Source organism: Rhea pennata, chromosome 38 (assembly GCF_028389875.1).
Source record: "Rhea pennata isolate bPtePen1 chromosome 38, bPtePen1.pri, whole genome shotgun sequence".
In the NCBI taxonomy this organism is placed as follows: domain Eukaryota; kingdom Metazoa; phylum Chordata; class Aves; order Rheiformes; family Rheidae; genus Rhea; species Rhea pennata.
In genome coordinates, this window is record NC_084700.1 from 57,453 (window position 1) to 81,430 (window position 23,978).

Genomic DNA, 23,978 nt, shown 5'->3' on the forward strand with positions numbered 1-23,978 from the left:
CGGTTTCCTTCATCCCTTCAGCCTGTTCCCCAGCCCCTATAGCTGGTCCCACACCCCCTTATAGCCTGTTTCCCTATGCCCTGTAGGTCGAGAGCAGGTTTTCCTCATCCCCTATAGCCTGGTCACTCCATCCCTATGGCCATAGAGCCCCTTTCCCCTTCCCCTATGGCTACCCCCCACCCCCACCCCCTATAGCCCAGTCCCTAGAGCTGGTCCCAGCCCCTATAGCCATCCCTCTGCCCCCCCATCCCCTATAGCCCCCAGAGGTGCATCCGTGCTCTCTTGCAAAAAAAAATTCTTTATTCACGCAGGACGTGGCGGGGGGGGGGGGGGGGGTCTCAGGGTCCCCATCTGGGAGGTCCCGGGGTCTTGGGGTCCCCGTATGGGGTCTCGATGTCCCCGTCTGGGGGTCTCGGAGTCCCAACCCAATGGGTGTCTGTGTCCCCATGGGGGGGGGGGTCTCAGGGTCCCCGTATAAGGGGGTCTTGGGGGTCCCCATCCACAGAGTCTCGGGGTTCCTGTCCGGGGGGGGTTCCAGGGTCCCCGTCCGGGGGGCTGCGGGGTCCCTTTCCAGGGGGTTGCAGGGTCTCGAGGTCCTTGTCTGGGGGGGGGGTCACGGGGGTCTCAATGTCCCTGTCTGAGGGGTTTCGGGGGGTCGCAGGGTCCCCAGCTGGGGGGGGGGTCTCGGTGTCCCCTTCTGGGGGGGGTCTCGGTGTCTCTGTCCGGGGGCTCTCGGGGGTCGTGGTGTCCCCATCGGGGGGGGCTCTCGATGTCCCCATCCGGGGGGGGGGGGTTGTCTCGGGGGTCCCGGGCTCCAGCTCAGGCCACCCGGCACCGCTCGCGCCGGCCCAGCTTGCGGCGCCGCAGGTCGAGGCCGCGCTCCAGGCGGGCGTCCTCCTCCAGCGCCCTGCGGTGCCCCACGGCGCCTGTCCCCACGGCGCCTGACCCCACGGCGCCTGACCCCACGGCACCTGTCCCCACGGCGCCCCCACGGCCCCCAGAGCCTCCCCCCCCCCCAGCATCCCTGCCGGGCCTCCCCATCATCCCCTACAGCCCTGCGCCCTGATGCCCCCCACGGGTGTGTCCCCCCCCCGCCCCCTATAGCCCCGCATCCCCGTGTCCCCTCCCCAGTGCCCCCCCCCGTGTCCCCCCATGTCCCTTCCATCCCCTATAGCCCCACACCTTGGTGTCCTCCCCCCTCTGTGCTCCCCCGTGTCCCCTGCATCCCCTATAGCCCCTCACCTTGGTGTCCCCTCCCCAGTGTCCCCCGCCCATGTCTCCCCCCCTGCTGTCCCCATGTCCCACCCGATGCCCCCCCATGTCCTCCATCCTCCAGGTCCCCCGCCCCTCCCCCGTACCCCCCATGTCCTCCATCCTCCAGGGCCCCCCCCCAATCCCACCTGGTGCCCCCATATCCTCCAGGGCCCCCCATCCTCCAGTGCCCCCCGTTCCCCCCCCCCCCCGGTGCCCCCCGTCCCCAGTGCCGCACTCACGTCCGCTCCCGCCGGTCCAGGTCCCGCACCAGCTCGTCCCGCTGGTTCACCAGCGACACGAGTTCGTCCAGCAGCAGCTGCTCCCGCCGCTGCTGCGCCGCCGACTTCTGCCAGTCTGGGGGGCGCGGCGGGTCACGGCCCCACGCCCGGGGGGGGCCCATGCCCGGGGGGGGGGCCCTACGTCCAGGGGGGCTCCCACGCCCAGGGGGGCCCCCACGCCCGGGGGGGCCCTATGCCCGGGGGGCCCCACGCCCTGGGGGGGGGCCCTACGCCCAGGGGGGCTCCCACGCCCAGGGGGGCCCCCACGCCCGGGGGGGCCCTATGCCCGGGGGGGCCCCACGCCCTGGGGGGGGGGGCCCTACGCCCAGGGGGGCCCCCACGCCCGGGGGGGCCCTATGCCCAGGGGGGCTCCCACGCCCGGGGGCCCCTACGCCCAGGGGGCCCCCACGCCCTGGGGGGGGCCCCACGCCCTGGGGGGCTCCCACGCCCGGGGGGGCCCTATGCCCAGGGGGGCTCCCACGCCCGGGGGCCCCTACGCCCAGGGGGCTCCCACGCCCTGGGGGGGGCCCTATGCCCAGGGGGGCTCCCACGCCCGGGGGGGCCCCCACGCCCAGGGGGGCTCCCACGCCCGGGGGGGCCCCCACGCCCGGGGGTCCCTGCACCTGGAGGTCCCGGCACCCTGGCACCTCCTTGTCCTTCGTGTCCCCCGCCCTGGGGACCTCACCCCCACCCAGCGTCCCTATCCCCAGGTGTCCCCAGATTTCCCCGGCGTTCCCAGGTGTCCCCAGTATCCCCGGATGCCTGGATGTCCCCAGCATCCCCGGATGTCCCCCGGTGTTCCCAGGCGTCCCCCTCCCTGGGGACCTCACCCTTTACCCAGCGTCCCCATCCCCGAGCGGGCCCCATCCCCGGGTGTCCCCAGATGTCCCCTACCATGCCTGGGGTTCTCCGGTGTCCCCAGACATCCCATCTCTAGGTGTCCCCAGGTGTCCCCAGATGTCCCCCAACTCCCCATCCCCAGGTGTCCCCAGGTGTCCCCTACCATCCCTGGGGGTCCCCGGCATCCCCATCTCCAGGTGTCCCCAGATGTCCCCAGATGTCCCCAGACTCCCCATCCCCATGTGTCCTCAGGTGTCCCTAGATGTCCCCAGCGTCCCTGGGTGTCCCCATCCCCAGGTGTCCCCGGCGTCCCCAGTGTTCCCAGTGTTCCCAGTGTCCCCGGGCGCGCACCCTCGGTGGCCAGCATCGCCCGCAGCTCCCGGCTCAGCAGCTCGAAGCGTCTCTCCAGGTCCTGCTCCTCCGCCCTGGGGCCCGGGGGGGGGGTCAGGCGGTCCCGGAGGGGGCAATGTTCCCCTCCCCCCCCCGGGGGCAATAATCCCCCCCCCCCCCCGGGGCAATGAATCCTCCCCAAAAGCGTAACATAACCGGGGGGGGGGGCAATAACCCCTCCCCAGCGGGAAACGCAGCCCTGGGGGCAATAACCCCCCCCCCCGACAGGGGGCAATCCCTCCTCCCGGGGGTGGGTCCTGGGGGGGGCAGCTGGGGGGGATCCCGGAGGGGGACATGGGGGGGGTCTCAGGAGGGGACACGGGGGCCCCGGGGGGGTTCTGAGGGGGGACACGGGGGGGTCTCAGGAAGGGACACAGGAGTCCCGGGCGGGTCCCAGAGGGGGACACGGGAGGGTCTCAGGAAGGGACAGGGTGGTCCTGGGGGAGGGTCCCAGGGAGGGACATGGGGGGGTGTCCCGGGGGGGTCCCGGAGCGGGGGGGCGGGGGACCCACAGCAGCTGCAGCTGGTCCTGGCGCCGGATCAGGGCGTTCTTCCTGTTCACCAGCGAGAACCACTCCTGGATCAGCACCTCCTCCCGGGGGGGGTCCGCGCCTGCCACCACCGCCGTCGCCGTCACCGCCGCCATCACCGTCACCGCGCCCGGGACCCCAGCACGGCGACACGGGGACGGCAGGCACCCCAGCACGGCAACACCCCGACACGGGGACACGAGGAGGCCCGAGACACCAACATAGGGCATGGGGACACCAACACGGGACATGGGGACATGGGGACAGGGGGATGGCCAAGACCTTGACACAGGACATGGGGACACGGGGACAGAGGAACAGGGGGACATGGGGATGGCCAAGACCTTGACACAGGACATGGCGACACGGGGACCTGGGGACAGGGGGATGGCCAAGACCTTGACACAGGACATGGGAACACGGGGACATGGGGACAGGGGGACATGGGGATGGCCAAGACCTTGACACAGGACATGGGGACACCAACATGGGACACGAGGACGCCCAAGACACCAACATAGGGCATGGGGACACCAACACGGGACATGGGGACATGGGGACAGGGGGATGGCCAAGACCTTGACACAGGACATGGGGACACGGGGACAGGGGGACAGGGGGATGGCCAAGACCTTGAGACAGGACATGGGGACACCAACACGGGACATGGGGACAGGGGGATGGCCAAGACCTTGACACAGGACATGGGGACACGGGGACAGGGGGACAGGGGGACATGGGGATGGCCAAGACCTTGACACAGGACATGGGGACACCAACATGGGACACGAGGACGCCCAAGACACCAACATAGGACATGGGGACACCAATACGGGACATGGGGACATAGGGACCCAGAGACACCTGAGACCCTGACACAGGACACGGGGACCCCAGCACAGGACACGGGGACATGGGGCTGCCTGAGACCCCAACATGGAGGCACAGAGCTGATGGGGACCGGGACCCAGTGCCCCCCAGTGCCCATGTCCCCACCCTGTGTCCCCAGCTGGTCACCCGCGTCCCCTGCTGTGTCCTCATGTCCCAGGTAGGCACCTGTGTCCCCCGTCACGTCCCCATGTCCTAGCTATGCACCCATGCCCCTCACCGTGTCCCCACGGCCTAGATGGTCCCCACGTCCCTCACCAGGTCCCCATGTCCCCCTGCCCCAGCTGTGCACCCATGTCCCTCACCGTGTCCCTGCGCCCCCATGGCCCAGGTTGTCCCCATGTCCCTCACCAGGTCCCCATGTCCCCCTGCCCCAGCTGTGCACCCATGTCCCTCACCGTGTCCCTGCGCCCCCATGACCTAGGTTGTCCCCATGTCCCTCACCAGGTCCCCATGTCCCCCTGCCCCAGCTGTGCACCCATGTCCCTCACCGTGTCCCTGCACCCCCATGACCTAGGTTGTCCCCACGTCCCTCACCAGGTCCCCATGTCCCCCTGCCCCAGCTGTGCACCCATGTCCCTCACCGTGTCCCTGCACCCCCATGGCCCAGGTTGTCCCCACGTCCCTCACCAGGTCCCCATGTCCCCCTGCCCCAGCTGTGCACCCATGTCCCTCACCGTGTCCCTGCGCTCCCATGACCTAAGTTGTCCCCACATCCCTCACCAGCTCCCCATGTCCCCCTGCCCCAGCTGTGCACCCATGTCCCTCACCGTGTCCCTGCGCCCCCATGGCCCAGGTTGTCCCCACGTCCCTCACCAGGTCCCCATGTCCCCCTGCCCCAGCTGTGCACCCATGTCCCTCACCGTGTCCCTGCGCCCCCATGGCCCAGGTTGTCCCCATGTCCCTCACCAGGTCCCCATGTCCCCCTGCCCCAGCTGTGCACCCATGTCCCTCACCGTGTCCCTGCGCCCCCATGGCCCAGGTTGTCCCCACATCCCTCACCAGGTCCCCATGTCCCCCTGCCCCAGCTGTGCACCCATGTCCCTCACCGTGTCCCTGCGCCCCCATGGCCCAGGTTGTCCCCACGTCCCTCACCAGGTCCCCATGTCCCCCTGCCCCAGCTGTGCACCCATGTCCCTCACCGTGTCCCTGCGCCCCCATGGCCCAGGTTGTCCCCACATCCCTCACCAGGTCCCCATGTCCCCCTGCCCCAGCTGTGCGCCCATGTCCCTCACCGTGTCCCTGCGCCCCCATGGCCCAGGTTGTCCCCATGTCCCTCACCAGGTCCCCATGTCCCCCTGCCCCAGCTGTGCGCCCATGTCCCTCACCGTGTCCCTGCGCCCCCATGGCCCAGGTTGTCCCCACATCCCTCACCAGGTCCCCATGTCCCCCTGCCCCAGCTGTGCGCCCATGTCCCTCACCGTGTCCCTGCGCCCCCTGCCCCTGTTGGTCACCCGTGTGCCCCCTGGGGTTTGCGTGTCCCCCGCGGTGACCGTGGGTCCCCGTGTCCCCGGCGGTGCCACGTCCCCGTGTGTCCCCGGGTCCCGGTACCTGAGTCCATGAGGCGCCGCAGCTCCCGCTCCAGGGCGACGGCCCGGACGTCGAGCTGCCTCTGCTCGTCCTCGAGCGCCCGCAGCTCCGCCAGCACGTACTGCCCCGCGTCCTGCAGGCGCTGCCCCACGGCATTGCCCCACGGCGCCGCCCCACGCACACCACCCGGCCCCACGGCCTGCCCCGCGTCCTGCAGGCGCTGCCCCACGGCATTGCCCCACGGCGCCGCCCCACGGCACCACCCGGCCCCACGCACACCACCCGGCCCCACGGACACCACCTGGCCCCACGGCCTGCCCCGCGTCCTGCAGGCGCTGCCCCACGGCATTGCCCCACGGCGCCGCCCCACGCACACCACCCGGCCCCACGGACACCACCCGGCCCCACGGCCTGCCCCGCGTCCTGCAGGCGCTGCCCCACGGCATTGCCCCACGGCGCCGCCCCACGCACACCACCCGGCCCCACGCACACCACCCGGCCCCACGGCCTGCCCCGCGTCCTGCAGGCGCTGCCCCACGGCATTGCCCCACGGCACCGCCCCACGCACACCACCCGGCCCCACAGCCTGCCCCGCGGCCTGCAGGCGCTGCCCCACGGCATTGCCCCACGGCGCCGCCCCACGGCACCACCCCACGCACACCACCCGGCCCCACGGCCTGCCCCGCGGCCTGCAGGCGCTGCCCCACGGCATTGCCCCATGGCCACCATCCAGCCCTCCTCGCCCTATGCCCCCCCACCCTCCCCTGCCCCCCAGCTGCCCCCTTACCGGTCTCTCCTCCTCCGTGGGGCCGGGCTCTGCCAGGGCGTCTGCTCGGGGGACCGGGGGGGGGGGGGATTGGCCACTCTTGAGCTCGTGGAGTGTGGGGGGGCCCTGTCCCCGGGGGGGGGGGGGCCGTCCCCATCCCATCCCATCCCATCCCCATCCCATCCCCATTCCCAATCCCATCCCCATTCCCGATCCCATTCCCATTCCCGTCCCCCTCCCCATCCCCCTCCCCATCCCCATCCCAATCCCAATCCCAATCCCAATCCCATTCCCCCTCCCCGTCCCCATCCCCATCCCGTCCCCCTCCCCGTCCCCATCCCATCCCCATTCCCAATCCCATCCCCATTCCCCATCCCGTCCCCCTCCCCGTCCCGCCTCCCGCTCACCGGGGCCCGGCCGGGCCGTGGGGCTGCTCCTGCCGTCACCGTCACTGTCACCCTGGGGACACGGGGCAGGGTCAGCGCTGGGGGGGGGGGGGGAGACACCTCCCCCGCCCCCTGGACATTTTGGGGCATGGGGGGGGGGCTCACGGGGGGGGGGGGGCTCACGGGGGGGGCACTCACGGGGGGACGCTCATGGGGGGCTCACGGGGGGATGCTCACGGGGGGGGGCTCACCGGGGGGGCGCTCACGGGGGGGGGGGCGCTCACGGGGGGGGGGGCTCACGGGGGGGGGCTCACGGGGGGGGCGCTCACGGGGGGGGCTCACGGGGGGGGGGGCTCACGGCGGGGGGGGGCTCACTGGGGGGGCGCTCACGGGGGGGGCGCTCACGGGGGGGGCTCACGGGGGGGGGGCTCACGGCGGGGGGGGCTCACCGGGGGGGCGCTCACGGGGGGAAGCTCATGGGGGGCTCACGGGGGGATGCTCACGGGGGGGGGGCGCTCACGGGGGGGGGCGCTCACAGGGGGGGGGGGCTCACGGGGGGGGGGGGGCTCACCGGGGGGGCGCTCAGGGCGCGGGGGCCGCGGCGGCGCCGCAGCAGGTCGGCGTCGCGCAGGCGCCCCAGGGCGCCGGGGCCCCGGGGGGGGGCGGCGGGACCCGGCGGCGGCGGCGCCTCCCCCCGGCCCGAGCGGCGCCGCCGCGGGGGGGGCACCACCGCCGCCCCCCCGCCGCCCCGGCTCCCAGCGTCCCTTGCGGCGAGGCCCTCGGCCGAGCTCCCAGAGTCCTCTGCGGCGAGGCCATTGGCTGAACTCCCAGCATCCTTTGCAGCCTCTGGGACAGCCAATATCCCAGAATCCTTTGCGGCAAGGCCGTCGGCCGAGCTCCCAGAGTCCTTTGCAGCAAGGCCATTGGCCGAGCTCCCAGAGTCCTTTGCAGCAAGGCCATTGGCCGAGCTCCCAGAGTCCTTTGCGGTGAGGCCATTGGCTGAACTCCCAGCATCCTTTGCAGCCTCTGGGACAGCCAATATCCCAGAATCCTTTGCGGCAAGGCCGTCGGCCGAGCTCCCAGAGTCCTTTGCAGCAAGGCCATTGGCCGAGCTCCCAGAGTCCTTTGCGGTGAGGCCATTGGCTGAACTCCCAGCATCCTTTGCAGCCTCTGGGACAGCCAATATCCCAGAATCCTTTGCGGCAAGGCCGTCGGCCGAGCTCCCAGAGTCCTTTGCAGCAAGGCCATTGGCCGAGCTCCCAGAGTCCTTTGCGGTGAGGCCATTGGCTGAACTCCCAGCATCCTTTGCAGCCTCTGGGACAGCCAATATCCCAGAATCCTTTGCGGCAAGGCCGTCGGCCGAGCTCCCAGAGTCCTTTGCAGCAAGGCCATTGGCCGAGCTCCCAGAGTCCTTTGCGGTGAGGCCATTGGCTGAACTCCCAGCATCCTTTGCAGCCTCTGGGACAGCCAATATCCCAGAATCCTTTGCGGCAAGGCCGTCGGCCGAGCTCCCAGAGTCCTTTGCAGCAAGGCCATCGGCCGAGCTCCCAGAGTCCTCTGCGGCGAGGCCATTGGCTGAACTCCCAGCATCCTTTGCAGCCTCTGGGACAGCCAATATCCCAGAATCCTTTGCGGCGAGGCCATCGGCCGAGCTCCCAGAGTCCTCTGCGGCGAGGCCATTGGCCGAGCTCCCAGAGTCCTTTGCGGTGAGGCCATTGGCTGAACTCCCAGCATCCTTTGCGGCCTCTGGGACAGTCAATATCCCAGAGTCCTTTGCAGCAAGGCCATTGGCTGAGCTCCCAGAGTCCTTTGCAGCAAGGCCATTGGCCGAGCTCCCAGAGTCCTTTGCGGTGAGGCCATTGGCCGAGCTCCCAGAGTCCTTTGCAGCAAGGCCATTGGCCGAGCTCCCAGAGTCCTTTGCGGTGAGGCCATTGGCTGAACTCCCAGCATCCTTTGCAGCCTCTGGGACAGTCAATATCCCAGAGTCCTTTGCAGCAAGGCCATTGGCTGAGCTCCCAGAGTCCTTTGCGGTCTCTGGGACAGCCAATATCCCAGAGTCCCTTGCAGCAAGGCCATTGGCCGAGCTCCCAGAGTCCTTTGCAGCCCCTGAGTTGGCAGAACTCCCAGCGTCCTTTGCACTAGTGCCATTGGCCAAGCCCCTAGAGTCCTTTGCAGCCTCTGGGACAGCCAATATCCCAGCATCCTTTGCAGTCCCTGAGTTGGCCGAGCTCCCAGCATCCTTTGCGCCTACTTTGCTGGTCGTGCTCCCAGAGTCCCTTGCAGCCCCTGAGCTGACGGAGCTCCCAGTATCCTCTAAGGCCTCCGGGACAGCCAACGTCCCAGCGTCCTTTGCAGTCTCTGGGGTGGCCGCATTCCCAGCGTCCTTTGCAGTGATACTATCAGTCAAACTCCCAGCGTCCTTTGCAACCTCCGAGTTGGCCAAACTCCCAGCATCCTTTGCAGTGACACTATCAGCCAAAGTCCCAGCATGCTTTGCAGCTCCAGGGTTGTCCAAGCTCCCAGTATCCTTTGCAGTGACACTATCAGCCAAATTCCCAGCATGCTTTGCAGCTCCAGGGTTGTCCAAGCTCCCAGCATCCTTTGCAGTGACACTATCAGCCAAATTCCCAGCATGCTTTGCAGCTCCAGGGTTGTCCAAGCTCCCAGCATCCTTTGCAGTGACACTATCAGCCAAATTCCCAGCATGCTTTGCAGCTCCAGGGTTGTCCAAGCTCCCAGCATCCTTTGCAGTGACACTATCAGCCAAATTCCCAGCATGCTTTGCAGCTCCAGGGTTGTCCAAGCTCCCAGTATCCTTTGCAGCTATTTTTTTGGTTGTGCTCCCAGCATCCTTTGCAGCCCCAGATTTGGCTGAGCTCCCAGCATCCTTTACAGCTATTTTTTTGGTTGTGCTCCCAGCATCCTTTGCAACCTCCAGGTTGACCAAACTCCCTGCATCCTTTGCAGTGAGGCAATCGGCCAAACTCCCAGAGTCCTTTGGAGCCTCCAACTTGACCAAATTCCCAGAGTGCTTTGCAGTTGCATTTTTGCTTGTGCTCCCAGCATCCTTTGCGGTGATGCTATTGGCCAAACTCCCAGCATCCTTTGCAGCCCCAGGGTTGTCCAAGCTCCCAGCATCCTTTGCAGTGATGCTATCGGCCAAACTCCCAGCATCCTTTGCAGCCCCAGGGTTGTCCAAGCTCCCAGCATCCTTTGCAGCCCCAGGGTTGACCGAACTCCCAGCGTCCTTTGCAGCAGCGCCGGCGGCCGACGCACCCGGGGGGGCGGCCAGGAGCCCCCGCAGCTGCCACAGGTAGGTCATGACGCAGAGCCGGTCGGGGCCCCCCGGCAGCACCATGTCGCCCGGCGCCAGCAGCCGCCCCGCGCCCAGCGCCGCGAAGCTCTCGAAGGCCTGGGGGCGGGGGGGGGGGGGGGGGTGAGAGACCCCGCCGCAGCCGGACCCCCCCCCCCCAATGGGGGGACCTGGGGGAGCCCCGCCATGGCCGGACCCTCCCCCCCCCGATGGAGGGGACCCAGGGGAGCCCCCAATGCAGCCGGAACCACCCCCCCCCAATGGGTGAACCTGGGGGAGCCCCGCCACAGCTGGACCCCCCCCCCGATGGGGGGCCCAGGGGAGCCCCCACCGCACCCAGACCCCTCCCCCCAATGGGGGAGCCCTGCCACAGCTGGATCCCCCCCCCAACGGGGGGCCCAGGGGAGCCCCCACCGTGGCCAGACTCCCGCCATGGGGACCCAGGGGAGCCCCCGCCACGCCCCCCCCCCCACAACGGGGGTACCTGGACCCCCGACATGTCCAGAGACGCAGGAGTCCAGGACCCCCCCACACACACTCATCCCTTCTCTCCCCAGGCATCCAGGACCCCCCCCGCCCCCCCCCCCAAACACACACACCGCCTCTCCCCAGGCATCCAGGGAGCCTGTAGTGACCCCCCCCCCCGCTCCAGCTCCCCAGCATCCAGGGACCCCCCCCCCCCCACGCACTCCCCAAGCCACAGCCCCCCCCCCAATCCCGGGGGCCCAGGCATCCGGGCTCCCCCCCCTCACCAGCTTGTTGTTGCCCTTGATGTCCAGGGGGTCCAGGGCCTCGTAGTTGCTGCAGGGGGGAGGAGGGATGGGGGGGTGGCACAGGGGTTCCCCCCCCATGTCCCCAGGGCCCCCCAAGTGTCCCCAGCGCATCCCCCCTCCCCACACCCCTCCACGTCCCCAGGGCATCCCAAGGGGTCCCCCGCAAGGCCACGGCCACCTGGGTGCCCCCTACGCCTCCAAGGTGTCCTCTGACCCCCCCCCCCAGTGTGTCCCCAGGGTCCCCGCTGCCCCCCCATTTCCTCCAGCATGTCCCCATCATATCCCCTGGGGTGTCCCCGATGTCCCCAAGGTGGCCCCATCTCCCCCCAGGATGTCCCCAATGTCCCCAGAGTGTCCCCAGCGCCCCCCACCACGTTCTCTGTGCCCCCAGGGTGCCCCCATCACCCCCATCACATCCCTGTGGTGGCCCCAATGTCCCCATGGTGCCCCCATCTCTCCCCAGGATGTCCCCAATGTCCCCAGAGTGTCCCCAGCGCCCCCCACCACGTTCTCTGTGCCCCCAGGGTGCCCCCATCACCCCCATCACATCCCTGTGGTGTCCCCGATGTCCCCACGGTGCCCCCATCTCCCCCCAGGATGTCCCCAATGTCCCCAGAGTGTCCCCAGCGCCCCCCACCACATTCTCTGTGCCCCCAGGGTGCCCCCATCACCCCCATCACATCCCTGTGATGTCCCCAATGTCCCCACGGTGCCCCCATCTCCCCCCAGGATGTCCCCAATGCCCCAGAGTGTCCCCAGCGCCCCCCACCACGTTCTCTGTGCCCCCAGGGTGCCCCCATCACCCCCATCATGTCCCTGTGGTGGCCCCAATGTCCCCACGGTGCCCCCATCTCCCCACAGGATGTCCCCAATACCCCAGAGTGTCCCCAGCGCCCCCCACCACGTTCTCTGTGCCCCCAGTGTGTCCCCATCACTCCCATCACTCCCATCACATCCCTGTGATGTCCCCAATGTCCCCACGGTGCCCCCATCTCCCCCCAGGATGTCCCCAATGCCCCAGAGTGTCCCCAGCGCCCCCCACCACGTTCTCTGCGCCCCCAGGGTGCCCCCATCACCCCCATCACATCCCTGTGATGTCCCCAATGTCCCCACGGTGCCCCCATCTCCCCCCAGGATGTCCCCAATGTCCCCAGAGTGTCCCCAGCGCCCCCCACCACGTTCTCTGTGCCCCCAGGGTGCCCCCATCACCCTCATCACATCCCTGTGGTGGCCCCAATGTCCCCAAGGTGCCCCCATCTCCCCCCAGAATGTCCCCAATGTCCCCGGAGTGTCCCCAGCACCCCCCACCACATTCTCTGTGCCCCCAGGGTGCCCCCATCACCCCCATCATGTCCCTGTGGTGGCCCCAATGTCCCCATGGTGCCCCCATCTCCCCCCAGGATGTCCCCAATGTCCCCAGAGTGTCCCCAGCGCCCCCCACCACGTTCTCTGTGCCCCCAGGGTGTCCCCATCACCCCCATCACATCCCTGTGGTGGCCCCAATGTCCCCAAGGTGCCCCCATCTCCCCCCAGGATGTCCCCAATGTCCCCAGAGTGTCCCCAGCGCCCCCCACCACATTCTCTGTGCCCCCAGGGTGCCCCCATCACGTCCCTGTGATGTCCCCAATGTCCCCACGGTGCCCCCATCTCCCCCCAGGATGTCCCCAATGTCCCCAGAGTGTCCCCAGTGCCCCCCACCACGTTCTCTGCGCCCCCAGGGTGCCCCCAGGGATGTCCCCCGGGCGCCCCCCGCACTCACACCAGCTCGGGGTGGAAGCGGTGCAGGATGGCGCAGAACGCCAGCCCGTTGCGCCAGGAGGTGCTGAAGTTGGTGACGCGGACGCCGCGGTACCCGGCCGTCACCGCCTGGCACCACTCCAGCAGCACCTGGCTGCTGCTCGGCCCCGGGCCCTGCAGTCACCCAGGGTCAGCCATGGCCCCCCAGATCCCCCCCGACCATGCACAGGGGTCCCCGAGCCCCCTGGACCTTCACAGACCATGCACGGGGGTCTCCGAGCCCCCAGATCCCCTCCTGACCATGCACAGGGGTCTCTGAGCCCCCTGGACTTGGGGGTCTCCAAGTGCTCAGATCCCCCTCTCACCACGCATGGGGGTCCCAAAGCCCCCAGACCCCCTCCAACCCATGCACAGGGGTCCCCAAGTCTCCCAGGACAACCGTGATCGCCCTTGGGCCATGCATGGGGGTCCCAAAGCCCCGCCAGCACCATGGGATGGACCCAGACCTCCGCCCCAAAAAACCTGCTGGCCCACGTGCAGGGTCTCCAAGCCCCCTGTCCCAGGGCAGCCCTAAACCCCCCCAAAGAGGTCCCTGAGGCCCCCCCAGCCCTGCTGGCTGCACTTACCACTGGGGGGGCATCGGGATCCCTGTCAAGGCCGGGGGGGGCCTCCTGTGCCCCCAGCGCTGGGGGGGAGCCCGGGGGCACGCGGCTGCCCCCCATCGTGGTAGAGCCTGTGCGAGAGCGAGCTCAGGGATGGGGAGAGGGCCCAGGCGTCAGGGCCCCATCTCCCCTCCATCCCCCTAGGGACCCAGGCGTCCGGCACCGCCCCCCACCATCCCTGTTCCCCATAGGGACCCAAGTGTCCAGCACTGTTCCCCCCACCCTCATCCCCCCCCCATAGGGACCCAGGCGTCCAGCACCGTACCCCGCTCCAGGGGGGCGGCTCTCCCCGCCGCCAGCTCTTCCTCTTCCTCCGCCAGCGCATCCAGCTCACAGGGGGGCTCTGGGGTGGGGTGGGGGTCAGGGCTGGGGACCTCCCGCCACTGGTGCCCCCAGCACCCCAGCCCCACAGCGAGGGGGGAGGCATAAGGGGGGCACCCTGATGGGGACAAGGGCAGATCAGGGCCGTTTGGGGCAGGATCAGGGCACTTGGGGCAGGATCAGGACCATTTGGGGATGATCTGGGGCATCCTGGGGCCATTTGAGGCAGGATCGGTGCTTCTTGGGGCGTCATAGGGCCATTTGGGGCAAGATCGGGGCCATCTGGGCATCCTGGGGCCGTTTAGGGGAGGAGCAGGGCAGTTCGGGGCAGGATCGGGATCGGTTCAGGCAGTTCAGGGCTGTTTGGGGCCTTTAGGGGCTATTCAGGGCAGAATTGGGGCTGCCTGGGGCACTTTGGGGCATCCTGGGGCAGTCTGGGGCAGAATTGGGGCTGTTTGGGGCTCTCTGGGGCAGGCTCGGGGCTGCCTGGGCCAGTTCGGGGCCATTTCGGACATCCTGGGGCCATTCAGGGCAGGATCAGGGCCATTTGGGGCAGGATTAGGGTCAGTTGGGGCAATCTGGGGCCATGTGGGGCATTCTGGGGCCATTTGGGGCCATTTAGGGCAGCACTGGGGCCTTCTGGGGCTGTTCGGGGCAACCTGGCACCACGGGGACCCACCATGGGGCACGGGGCCGGCGCCGTCCCCCCGCGGCGGCTGCCCCCCGCCAGCCGCCCCGTCCTCCTCGTCGCTCTCGGCAAAGTCGCCCAGGTCGGCCACGTCGCAGGGCTTGATGCTCATGAGACTGGCCACGCTCTGCATGTCCTCGTCCCTGCCGCCGGGCCACAGGCGTCCCCCCGGGGCCCCCAGCACCCCTCCTGGGCCCCCCACGGCCCCACAACACCCCTCCTGAGCCCCCCATGGCCCCCCAACGGCCCCTCAACACCCCTCCTGAGCCCCCCATGGCCCCACAACGGCCCCTCTACACCCCTCCTGAGCCCCCCATGGCCCCACAACACCCCTCCTGAGCCCCCCATGGCCCCTCAACACCCCTCCTGGGCCCCCCATGGCCCCCCAACGGCCCCTCAACACCCCTCCTGAGCCCCCCATGGCCCCACAACACCCCTCCTGAGCCCCCCATGGCCCCTCAACACCCCTCCTGGGCCCCCCATGGCCCCCCAACGGCCCCTCAACACCCCTCCTGAGCCCCCCATGGCCCCACAACACCCCTCCTGAGCCCCCCATGGCCCCTCAACACCCCTCCTGGGCCCCCCATGGCCCCCCAACGGCCCCACAACACCCCTCCTGGGCCCCCCATGGCCCCCCAACGGCCCGTCTACACCCCTCCTGAGCCCCCCATGGCCCCACAACACCCCTCCTGAACCCCCCATGGCCCCACAACACCCCTCCTGGGCCCCCCATGGCCCCCCAACGGCCCCTCAACACCCCTCCTGAGCCCCCCATGGCCCCACAACACCCCTCCTGAGCCCCCCATGGCCCCTCAACACCCCTCCTGGGCCCCCCATGGCCCCCCAACGGCCCCTCAACACCCCTCCTGAGCCCCCCATGGCCCCATAACACCCCTCCTGGGCCCCCCATGGCCCCACAACACCCCTCCTGAGCCCCCCATGGCCCCTCAACACCCCTCCTGGGCCCCCCATTGCCCCCCAACGACCCCACAACACCCCTCCTGGGCCCCCCATGGCCCCCCAACGGCCCGTCTACACCCCTCCTGAGCCCCCCATGGCCCCACAACACCCCTCCTGAACCCCCCATGGCCCCACAACACCCCTCCTGGGCCCCCCATGGCCCCCCAACGGCCCCTCAACACCCCTCCTGAGCCCCCCATGGCCCCACAACACCCCTCCTGAGCCCCCCATGGCCCCTCAACACCCCTCCTGGGCCCCCCATGGCCCCCCAACGGCCCCCCAACACCCCTCCTGGCCCCCCCATGGCCCCCCAACACCCCTCCTGGGCCCCCCATGACCCCCCAACGTCCCCTCCTGGGCCCCCCATGGCCCCACAACGTCCCCTCCGATGTCCCAAACGGGTCTCCTGCATCCCCGCCGTGTCCCCTGCAGTGTCACCACGGGGTCCCTCATGTCCTCCCCGACGTCCCCATGTCCCCACATCCCCAACATCCCCCAGCACCCCTGTTCCCCCCGGCCCCTGCTGTCTCGGGTCCCCCAGTGTCCCCCAGCGTGTCCTCCTATGCCCATGACCAAGATGGCCACCCCGCCCCACCAGGAGGGGGACTTGCCCTGGACCAAGATGGCCGCCCCACCCTCACCCGCCGCCGTGCCCGCCACCAACATGGCCACCCCGCCCGCCCCCTTCGTGCGGGCGCCCCGCCCCATTGCCCGCGACCAAGATGGCGGCCGCGGCGCCGCGACTCACGTGGCGCGGCCCTCGCGCAGGACGGTGGCCGTGAGGGTGAGGCGGAGGCAGGCGGCGGCCACCTTGCGGGAGCGCGGCCGCAGCGGCAGCGCCAGGGCGGCGGCGGCGGCGGGCGCGGGGGCCGCGAACCGCGCCAGGTTCACCGGGGCGGCCGCAAGCGCCGAGCGCCGCCCCCGCGACTCCTGCCCGCAGCGTCAGCGCCCGCCTGCCGGGGACCCCGGCGACCGGGCACCCCCCCCCCGGGGGACCCCTGCGACGGGGCAGTCCCCCCCCCCCCGGGGACCCCGGCGACCGGGCACCCCCCCCCCCCGGGGGACCCCTGCGACGGGGCAGTCCCCCCCCCGGGGACCCCGGCGACCGGGCACCCCCCCCCCGGGGGACCCCTGCGACGGGGCAGTACCCCCCCCCCCGGGGACCCCGGCGACCGGGCACCCCCCCCCCCGGGGGACCCCTGCGACGGGGCAGTCCCCCCCCCGGGGACCCCGGCGTCTGGGCACCCCCCCCCCCCCCCGGGGACCCCGGCGACCGGGCACCCCCCCCCCGGGGGACCCCTGCGACGGGGCACCCCCCCCCCGGGGGACCCCTGCGACGGGGCAGTCCCCACCCCCGGGGGACCCCGGCGACCGGGCACCCCCCCCCCCGGGGACCCCGGCGACCGGGCGCCCCCCCCCCCCCGGGGACCCCGGCGACCGGGCGCCCCCACCCCCGGGGGACCCCGGCGACCGGGCACCCCCCCCCCCGGGGGACCCCTGCGACGGGGCAGTCCCCCCCCCCGGGGACCCCGGCGTCTGGGCACCCCCCCCCCCCCCCGGGGACCCCGGCGACCGGGCACCCCCCCCCCGGGGGACCCCTGCGACGGGGCACCCCCCCCCCGGGGGACCCCTGCGACGGGGCAGTCCCCACCCCCGGGGGACCCCGGCGACCGGGCACCCCCCCCCCCCGGGGACCCCGGCGACCGGGCACCCCCCCCCCGGGGACCCCGGCGACCGGGCGCCCCCACCCCCGGGGACCCCGGCGACCGGGCACCCCCCCCCCGGGGACCCCGGCGACCGGGCGCCCCCCCCCCCGGGGACCCCGGCGACCGGGCGCCCCCACCCCCGGGGGACCCCGGCGACCGGGCACACCCCCCCCCGGGGACCCCGGCGACCGGGCGACCCCACCCCCGGGGGACCCCGGCGACCGGGCACACCCCCTCCCGGGGACCCCGGCAACGGGGCACTCCCCCCCCCAGCGGACCCCTGCGACCGGGAAGCCCCCCCCTCGGGGAGGGTCACCCCCCCCCCAGGGACCCCAGTGTCCAGGCACCCAGGCGTCAGGGTACCCCCCTCCCCCGGGACCCAGGCGTCCGGGACCCCTCCCTCCCCCAGGGGCCCAGGCGTCCGGGGACCCCCCCCCCCCACACGCACGTTCTCGATGACGAACGTCCACTCCTTGTCTTCATACTTGTCTGCGTGCGGGTCCTGGGGGGTCGTGGTGCCCCGTGAGCGCACGAGGACGGGGGGGTCGCAGTGCCCCATGAGTGCACGAGGACGGGGGGGGGGTCGTGGTGCCCCATGAGCGCACGAGGACGGGGGGGGGGTCGTGGCGCCCCGTGAGCACACGAGGACGGGGGGGTCGCAGTGCCCCATGAGTGCACGAGGACGGGGGGGGGGGGTCGTGGTGCCCCGTGAGTGCACGAGGGTGGGGATTTGGGGGCACTAGGGTGTGCAAAGGGCCGTTGCGTGTGCAAGGGGACACCAGCTCGTGCGAGGGGCCCGTGTCCCACGCGAGGGGTCTGCGGGTGCCCGAGGGGACCCGGCCCGTGCGAGGGGACGTGACCAACGAGGCTGCCGCGGGTGCAAGGGCCACGGCAGTGCACAGGGAGGGGTCGTGCAAGGGGAGGGGTCACACGAGGGGAGGACACTGCACATGCAAGGGACCCAGTGTGCGAGGGGAACACGTGTGCCAGGGACCCAGCGTGCAAGGGCAGTGCGTGTGCAAGGGATCCAGCGTGCGAGGGCAGCGCACATGCAAGAGACCCAGCGTGCAAGGGGAGCACGTGTGCAAGGGGCGTGCAAGGGGCGTGCAAGGGGCGCGCGCGTGCGAGGGCCGCACCCGGTAGAGCGTCACCACGATGTCGATGTTCTCCGGCACCAGCCAGGCCACGGTGCCGCAGTACGGGTTCCCGATGCCCGGCTGCCAGCTGTGGGGCTGCGGCACCGACCTCAGCCCCACGGCGCCCCACACTGCCCCCATGGAGCCCCGTACTGCCCCACGGAGCCCCGTACCGCCCCACGGCGCCCCAGGGTTCCCGATGCCCGGCTGCCAGCTGTGGGGCTGCGGCACCGACCTCAGCCCCACGGCGCCCCACACTGCCCCCATGGAGCCCCGTACCGCCCCACGGAGCCCCGGGGTTCCCAATGCCCGGCTGCCAGCTGTGGGGCTGCGGCACCGACCTCAGCCCCACGGCGCCCCACACTGCCCCCATGGAGCCCTGTACCGCCCCACGGTGCCCCGTACCGCCCCACGGCGCCCCAGGGTTCCCGATGCCCGGCTGCCAGCTGTGGGGCTGCGGCACCGACCTCAGCCCCACGGCGCCCCACACTGCCGCCACGGCGCCCCACACTGCCCCCATGGAGCCCCGTACCGCCCCACGGAGCCCCATACCGCCCCACGGCGCCCCAGGGTTCCTGATGCCCGGCTGCCAGCTGTGGGGCTGCGGCACCAACCTCAGCCCCACGGCGCCCCACACTGCCGCCACGGCGCCCCACACTGCCCCCATGGAGCCCCGTACCGCACCACGGAGCCCCGTACCGCCCCACGGCGCCCCAGGGTTCCCGATGCCCGGCTGCCAGCTGTGGGGCTGCGGCACCGACCTCAGCCCCACGGCACCCCACACACGGCCCCACAGAGCCCCGTACCGCCCCACGGCGCCCCGGGGTTCCCAATGCCCAGCTGCCAGCTGTGGGGCTGTGGTGCCATCTCAGCCCCACGGCCACCCCCAGGGTCCGCAGAGCCCCCCCATAGGGCCACAGTCCCAGTGCTGCCCCATGGCTGCCCCCAGCCCCATACCAACCCCCCCCATGGCTGCCCCCAGCCCCAGAGCTGCCCCCCAGCTGGCCCCAGCCCCAGAGCAGGCCCCCCAGCCCCATAGTACCCCCAGCCCCACAGCTGCCCCATGGCTGCCCCCAGCCCCAGAGCTGCCCCCCAGCTGGCCCCAGCCCCAGAGCACCCCCAAGCCCCCAGCAGCCCCATGGCAGCCCCCAGCCCCAGAGCACCCCCGAACCCCCCAGCAGCCCCATGGCAGCCCCCAGCCCCAGAGCGCCCCCGAGCCCTCCGGCAGCCCCCAGCAGCCCCATGGCAGCCCCCAGCCCCAGAGCGCCCCCGAGCCCCCCAGCAGCCCCATGGCAGCCCCCCAGCTCCCACCTTGGAGCAGACACGCCGGTTGCGCCTCGTCCACACGACGACGAGTTTGTCGGGCTGCCTGTGGCCCCAGGCTCGTTAGCTAACGAGGGGGGCGACCTGCCCCCCCCCCAGCGCCCCCCAACCCGCCCCACCTCGGGGCGCCCAGCCCCGGCTCACCCAGGGCGTGGGGCAGCCCTTATCGGCTGTGGGGCAGCGGCCGTGGGGCTGGGCACCCCCGAGATAACGGCGGGGAGAGGCCGGCCGGTGCCTCCGCCCCACGGCCACCACCCTGCCCCACTGCAACCCTGCAGCACCCCCAGACCTGCAGCAGCCCTAGAGCAGCCCCACTGCAACCCTGTGGCACCCCCAGACCCACTGCAACCCCCATTCCGGCCCCACTGTAGCCCCAGAGCACCCCCAACCCCATTGCAACCCCTAGAGAGGCCCCTTTGCAGCGCTGCAGCCCCCCAGCCCCACGGCAGCCCCCCGCCGGCCCCTTTTCCCCCATCCCGCCCCACGGCCCTCCCCTCCCCATGGCCTGGCGTGAGTCACCCATTGCTCAAGAGCCACTCGGGGCGGCACCCGGCCATGCCCCACGGCACCCAGGGGTCCCCATGGGGTCCTTGCCCCACACCTCGGCCCTTGGCCCTGGGAGGGGGCAGGTTTGGGGCCCCTAGGCCATGGGAGGGCAGTTGGGGGGGGGTCCCTGGCCCTGGGGGGGGCAGAGCTGGGGGTCCCCAGTGCTGCTCCCCCCCCCCCCAGCCCTGGGCAGCTGCTCCAACTGCGGGGGGGGGGGGGTCAGGCTAAGTTTAGCCCCTCGGGGGTGGGGGGGTCGGGGCTATATTTGGGGCCAGAGGAAACCAAACACCCCTGGCTGCCCCCCTGCCCCCCCCCCGGGGGGCTATTTTTAGCCGCTCTGACTAAATATTTGCCGTTTTCCGCCAGGGCCCCATTTATGGGCATTTTGGGCTCAAAACGAAAGTGGCGCCCGGGGAAGCAGGGCTGGGGCGGGGGGGGGGGGGGGTACAGCCCCGCAGCGGGGGGCCCGGCCGGGCAGGGGCTGCCCCCCGCCCCCAGCCATGGGGCTGAGCCCCCCCGGCCGCCCGGAAGCATCGCGCTTCCCCTTTCACCCCGGCAGGAACCGGCGGCCCCTGCACGGCCCCTATAGGGGCCCTGTGCCCTATAGGGACCCAGCCCCGTATGGGCCCTATCCCCCCCATACGTGCCCTGTGCCCTATATAGACCCAGCCCCCATATGGGCCTTGTCCCCCCATTTAGACCAAGGCCCCCCCATGGGCCCTGTCCCCCCATATGGACCCTGCGCCCCCCATACAGACCGGTGACCACCCCCGGGCCCCAAAGCCGCCATGGGGCTGCCACTGCCGCTCACCAGGGCAGGGTGGGGTGGGGGGCTCGGTGCCCCCCTCCCCCAGTCAGGGACCCTAAGGGGAGCCAAGGGCAGGGGGCAGCTGGGGACAGACACAGCGGGGCAGGGGGGCAGAGCGGGTCCCGAGGGGGGGGGAATGGGGAGGATCCCCAAGCGGGGGGGGTCCCAAAGCAGGTCCCCAAGGGGGGGGAATGGGGGAGGGTCCCCAATAGGAGGGGTCCCAAAGCAGGTCCCCAAGGGGGGGGAATGGGGGAGGGTCCCCAAGGGGGGGAATGGGGGAGGGTCCCCAATAGGAGGGGTCCCAAAACAGGTCCCCAAGGGGGGGGAATGGGGGAGGGTCCCCAAGGGGGGGAATGGGGGAGGGTCCCCAATAGGAGGGGTCCTAAAACAGGTCCCCAAGGGGAGGGAATGGGGGAGGGTCCCCAAGGGGGGGAATGGGGGAGGGTCCCCAATAGGAGGGGTCCCAAAACAGGTCCCCAAGGGGAGGGAATGGGGGAGGGTCCCCAAGGGGGGGAATGGGGGAGGGTCCCCAATAGGAGGGGTCCTAAAACAGGTCCCCAAGGGGAGGGAATGGGGGAGGGTCCCCAAGGGGGGGAATGGGGGAGGGTCCCCAATAGGAGGGGTCCCAAAACAGGTCCCCAAGGGGGGGGAATGGGGGAGGGTCCCCAAGGGGGGGAATGGGGGAGGGTCCCCAATAGGAGGGGTCCCAAAACAGGTCCCCGAGGGAATGGGGGAGGGTCCCCAAGGGGGGGAATGGGGGAGGGTCCCCAATAGGAGGGGTCCCAAAGCGGGTCCCCAAGGGGGGGGCAAGGGAGAAGGTCCCCAAGGGGAACATCCCTGGGACAAGCTCCCACGGGGGTCCTGAGGGGGGTGGGGGTCCCAAGGGTGCTGGTGACCCCAGGGCAGGTACTGGCTGGTTCCCACCGGGGGGGTCCCATGGTGGGGGGGGGAAAGGAGTGTCCCAGGTGGGATGTCCCGTGGGGGGGTCCTGCCGGGTGGGGGAGGCAGTGTGTCCTGGGTGGGGAGGTCCCACGAGGGGGTCCCACCGGGAGGGGGCCGGGGGGAGCTGTGTGTCCTGGGGCGGAGATCCCGCCGGGGGGGCGGAGGTCCCATGAGGGGGTCCCGCCGGGGGGGGTCCCGCCGGGAGGAGGGGGCGGGGGGAGCCATGTGTCCTGGGGCGGAGGTCCCACGAGGGGGTCCCGCCGGGGGGGGAGGTCCCGCCGGGGGGGGGTCCCGCCGGGAGCCATGTGTCCTGGGGCAGAGGTCCCGCCGGGGGGGGGGGGGAGGTCCCACGAGGGGGTCCCGCCGGGAGGGGGCCGGGGGGAGCTGTGTGTCCTGGGGCAGAGATCCCGCCGGGGGGGGGGAGGTCCCACGAGGGGGTCCCGCCGGGGGGGAGCGGGGGGAGCCGTGTGTCCTGGGTGGGGAGGTCCCACGAGGGGGTCCCGCCGGGGGGGGTAGGTCCCGCCGGGGGGGGGTCCCGCTGGGAGCCATGTGTCCTGGGGCAGAGGTCCCGCCGGGGGGGGGGAGGTCCTGCGGGGGGGTCCCGCCGGGGTGGGGGGAGGTCCTGCGGGAGGGTCCTGCCGGGGGGGAGGGCGGGGGGAGCCCTGTGTCCTGGGTGGGGAGGTCCCACGAGGGGGTCCCGCCGGGGGGCGGAGGTCCCACGAGGGGGTCCCGCCGGGGGGGAGGTGCCGCCGGGGGGGGGCCCGCCGGGGGGGCCCCGGGGGGGGGCGCGGGCGCCCCGGCCGCGGCGCTCACCACTTCCTGGTGCTCTCCAGCAGCAGCTCCTCCAGGCAGGCCACGACGTGCACCTTGGCCGCCCGCTTGCCCACGCGCTGCAGCCGCTTCCACACCGAGCCCATGGCCCCCCCCGCGCCCGCGCCCGCGCCCCCCCGCGCCCCCCGCCGCGCCCGCCGCCGCCGCCCGCTGCAGCCGCCGGGCCCCCCCCGCCCCTCCGACGGCCCCGCCTCCCCGATAGCCCCGCCCCCTGTCTCGCCTGGCCCCGCCCCCGGCCGCACCCCACCAGGCCCCGCCCCTCGGCCGCACCCTGCCACGCCCCCCCCCCCCCCGCGGTACCGCTCCGCCCAACAGGGAGAGGCAAAGTGGCAGCCGCCCCCCCCCGCCGGTCACGTAGCCACGCCCCTTAGGCATATAGCCACGCCCCCTTGGGCCACACAGCCACGCCCCCTCGGGCCATATAGCTGCCGCAGGCCCTATAGCCCCCTCCCAGGCCGCAGAGCCAGGCCCCCTCCCTCCCTCGGGCTATAGACCCCCCCCCGGCCATACAGCCACCTCCCAGGGTCACATATACATTCACCCGGGCCATATACTGCGCCCCAGGCCATACAGCCACCCCCGGGCTATACAGCCCCCTTTGGGCTATAGACCCCCCCCCGGGCCATATAGTGCCCCCCCGGACATACAGCCACCCCCGGGCTATACAGCCCCCTTTGGGCTATAGACCCCCCCCGGGCCATATAGTGCCCCCCAGGCCATACAGCCACCCCCAGGCTATACAGCCCCCTTTGGGCTATAGACCCCCCCGGGCCATATAGTGCCCCCCAGGCCATACAGCCACCCCCGGGCTATACAGCCCCCTTTGGGCTATAGACCCCCCCCGGGCCATATAGTGCCCCCCAGGCCATACAGCCACCCCCGGGCTATACAGCCCCCTTTGGGCTATAGACCCCCCCCAGGGCCATATAGTGCCCCCCAGGCCATACAGCCACCCCCGGGCTATACAGCCCCCTTTGGGCTATAGACCCCCCCCAGGGCCATATAGTGCCCCCCAGGACATACAGCCACCCCCGGGCTATACAGCCCCCTTTGGGCTATACAGCCCCCTTTGGGCTATAGACCCCCCCAGGGCCATATAGTGCCCCCCAGGACATACAGCCACCCCTGGGCTATACAGTCCCCTTTGGGCTATAGATCCCCCCCAGGGCCGTATATCACCCCCCCGTCCGCCTGCCCCCCCCCGCCGGAACTGCCCCTCCGGGACACGCAGCCCTGCTTGGGCCGTGATCCCGCCACAGCCCCCCAGCCTGCCCCCCAGCTCCCCCAACTGCCCCACGGCCCCCGAATCTGCCACAAAGAACCCCCAGCCTGCCCCACAGCCCCCTAATCTGGCCCACAACTTCCTCAAA

At 71.7% G+C, this 23,978-nt stretch overlaps 1 protein-coding gene across 1 annotated transcript; it reads right to left on the reverse strand.

Annotated features, from left to right (window-relative positions):
- Positions 1–734: 734 nt before the first annotated feature.
- On the reverse strand, positions 735–22,707 carry LOC134153038 (EH domain-binding protein 1-like protein 1). Its single transcript, XM_062598838.1, has 19 exons — positions 22,591–22,707; positions 19,470–19,527; positions 18,159–18,254; positions 17,471–17,524; positions 16,065–16,246; positions 14,348–14,499; positions 13,613–13,690; positions 13,312–13,418; positions 12,708–12,859; positions 10,928–10,976; positions 7,551–10,274; positions 7,434–7,508; positions 6,884–6,935; positions 6,498–6,538; positions 5,732–5,852; positions 3,275–3,374; positions 2,724–2,797; positions 1,494–1,608; positions 735–907 (listed from the first exon to the last, which is right to left on the reverse strand). Exons 1-19 carry the CDS (start codon positions 22,692–22,694, stop codon positions 820–822), a joined length of 4,422 nt encoding a protein of 1,473 aa, XP_062454822.1. The 5' UTR covers positions 22,695–22,707; the 3' UTR covers positions 735–819.
- Between the last annotated feature and the right edge of the window lie 1,271 nt (positions 22,708–23,978).

Excerpts from the sequence above, each read along its gene's own strand:
- LOC134153038 (XM_062598838.1), bottom strand. The coding sequence starts at position 22,694 with ATGGGCTCGGTGTGGAAGCGGCTGCAGCGCGTGGGCAAGCGGGCGGCC. Across the intron at positions 5,853-6,497 it reads CCACGGAGGAGGAGAGACCG|CGCCTGCAGGACGCGGGGCA; the intron begins GTAAGGGGGCAG and ends GCCGTGGGGCAG. Across the intron at positions 2,798-3,274 it reads CAGGACCAGCTGCAGCTGCT|GGCGGAGGAGCAGGACCTGG; the intron begins GTGGGTCCCCCG and ends CCCGGGCCCCAG.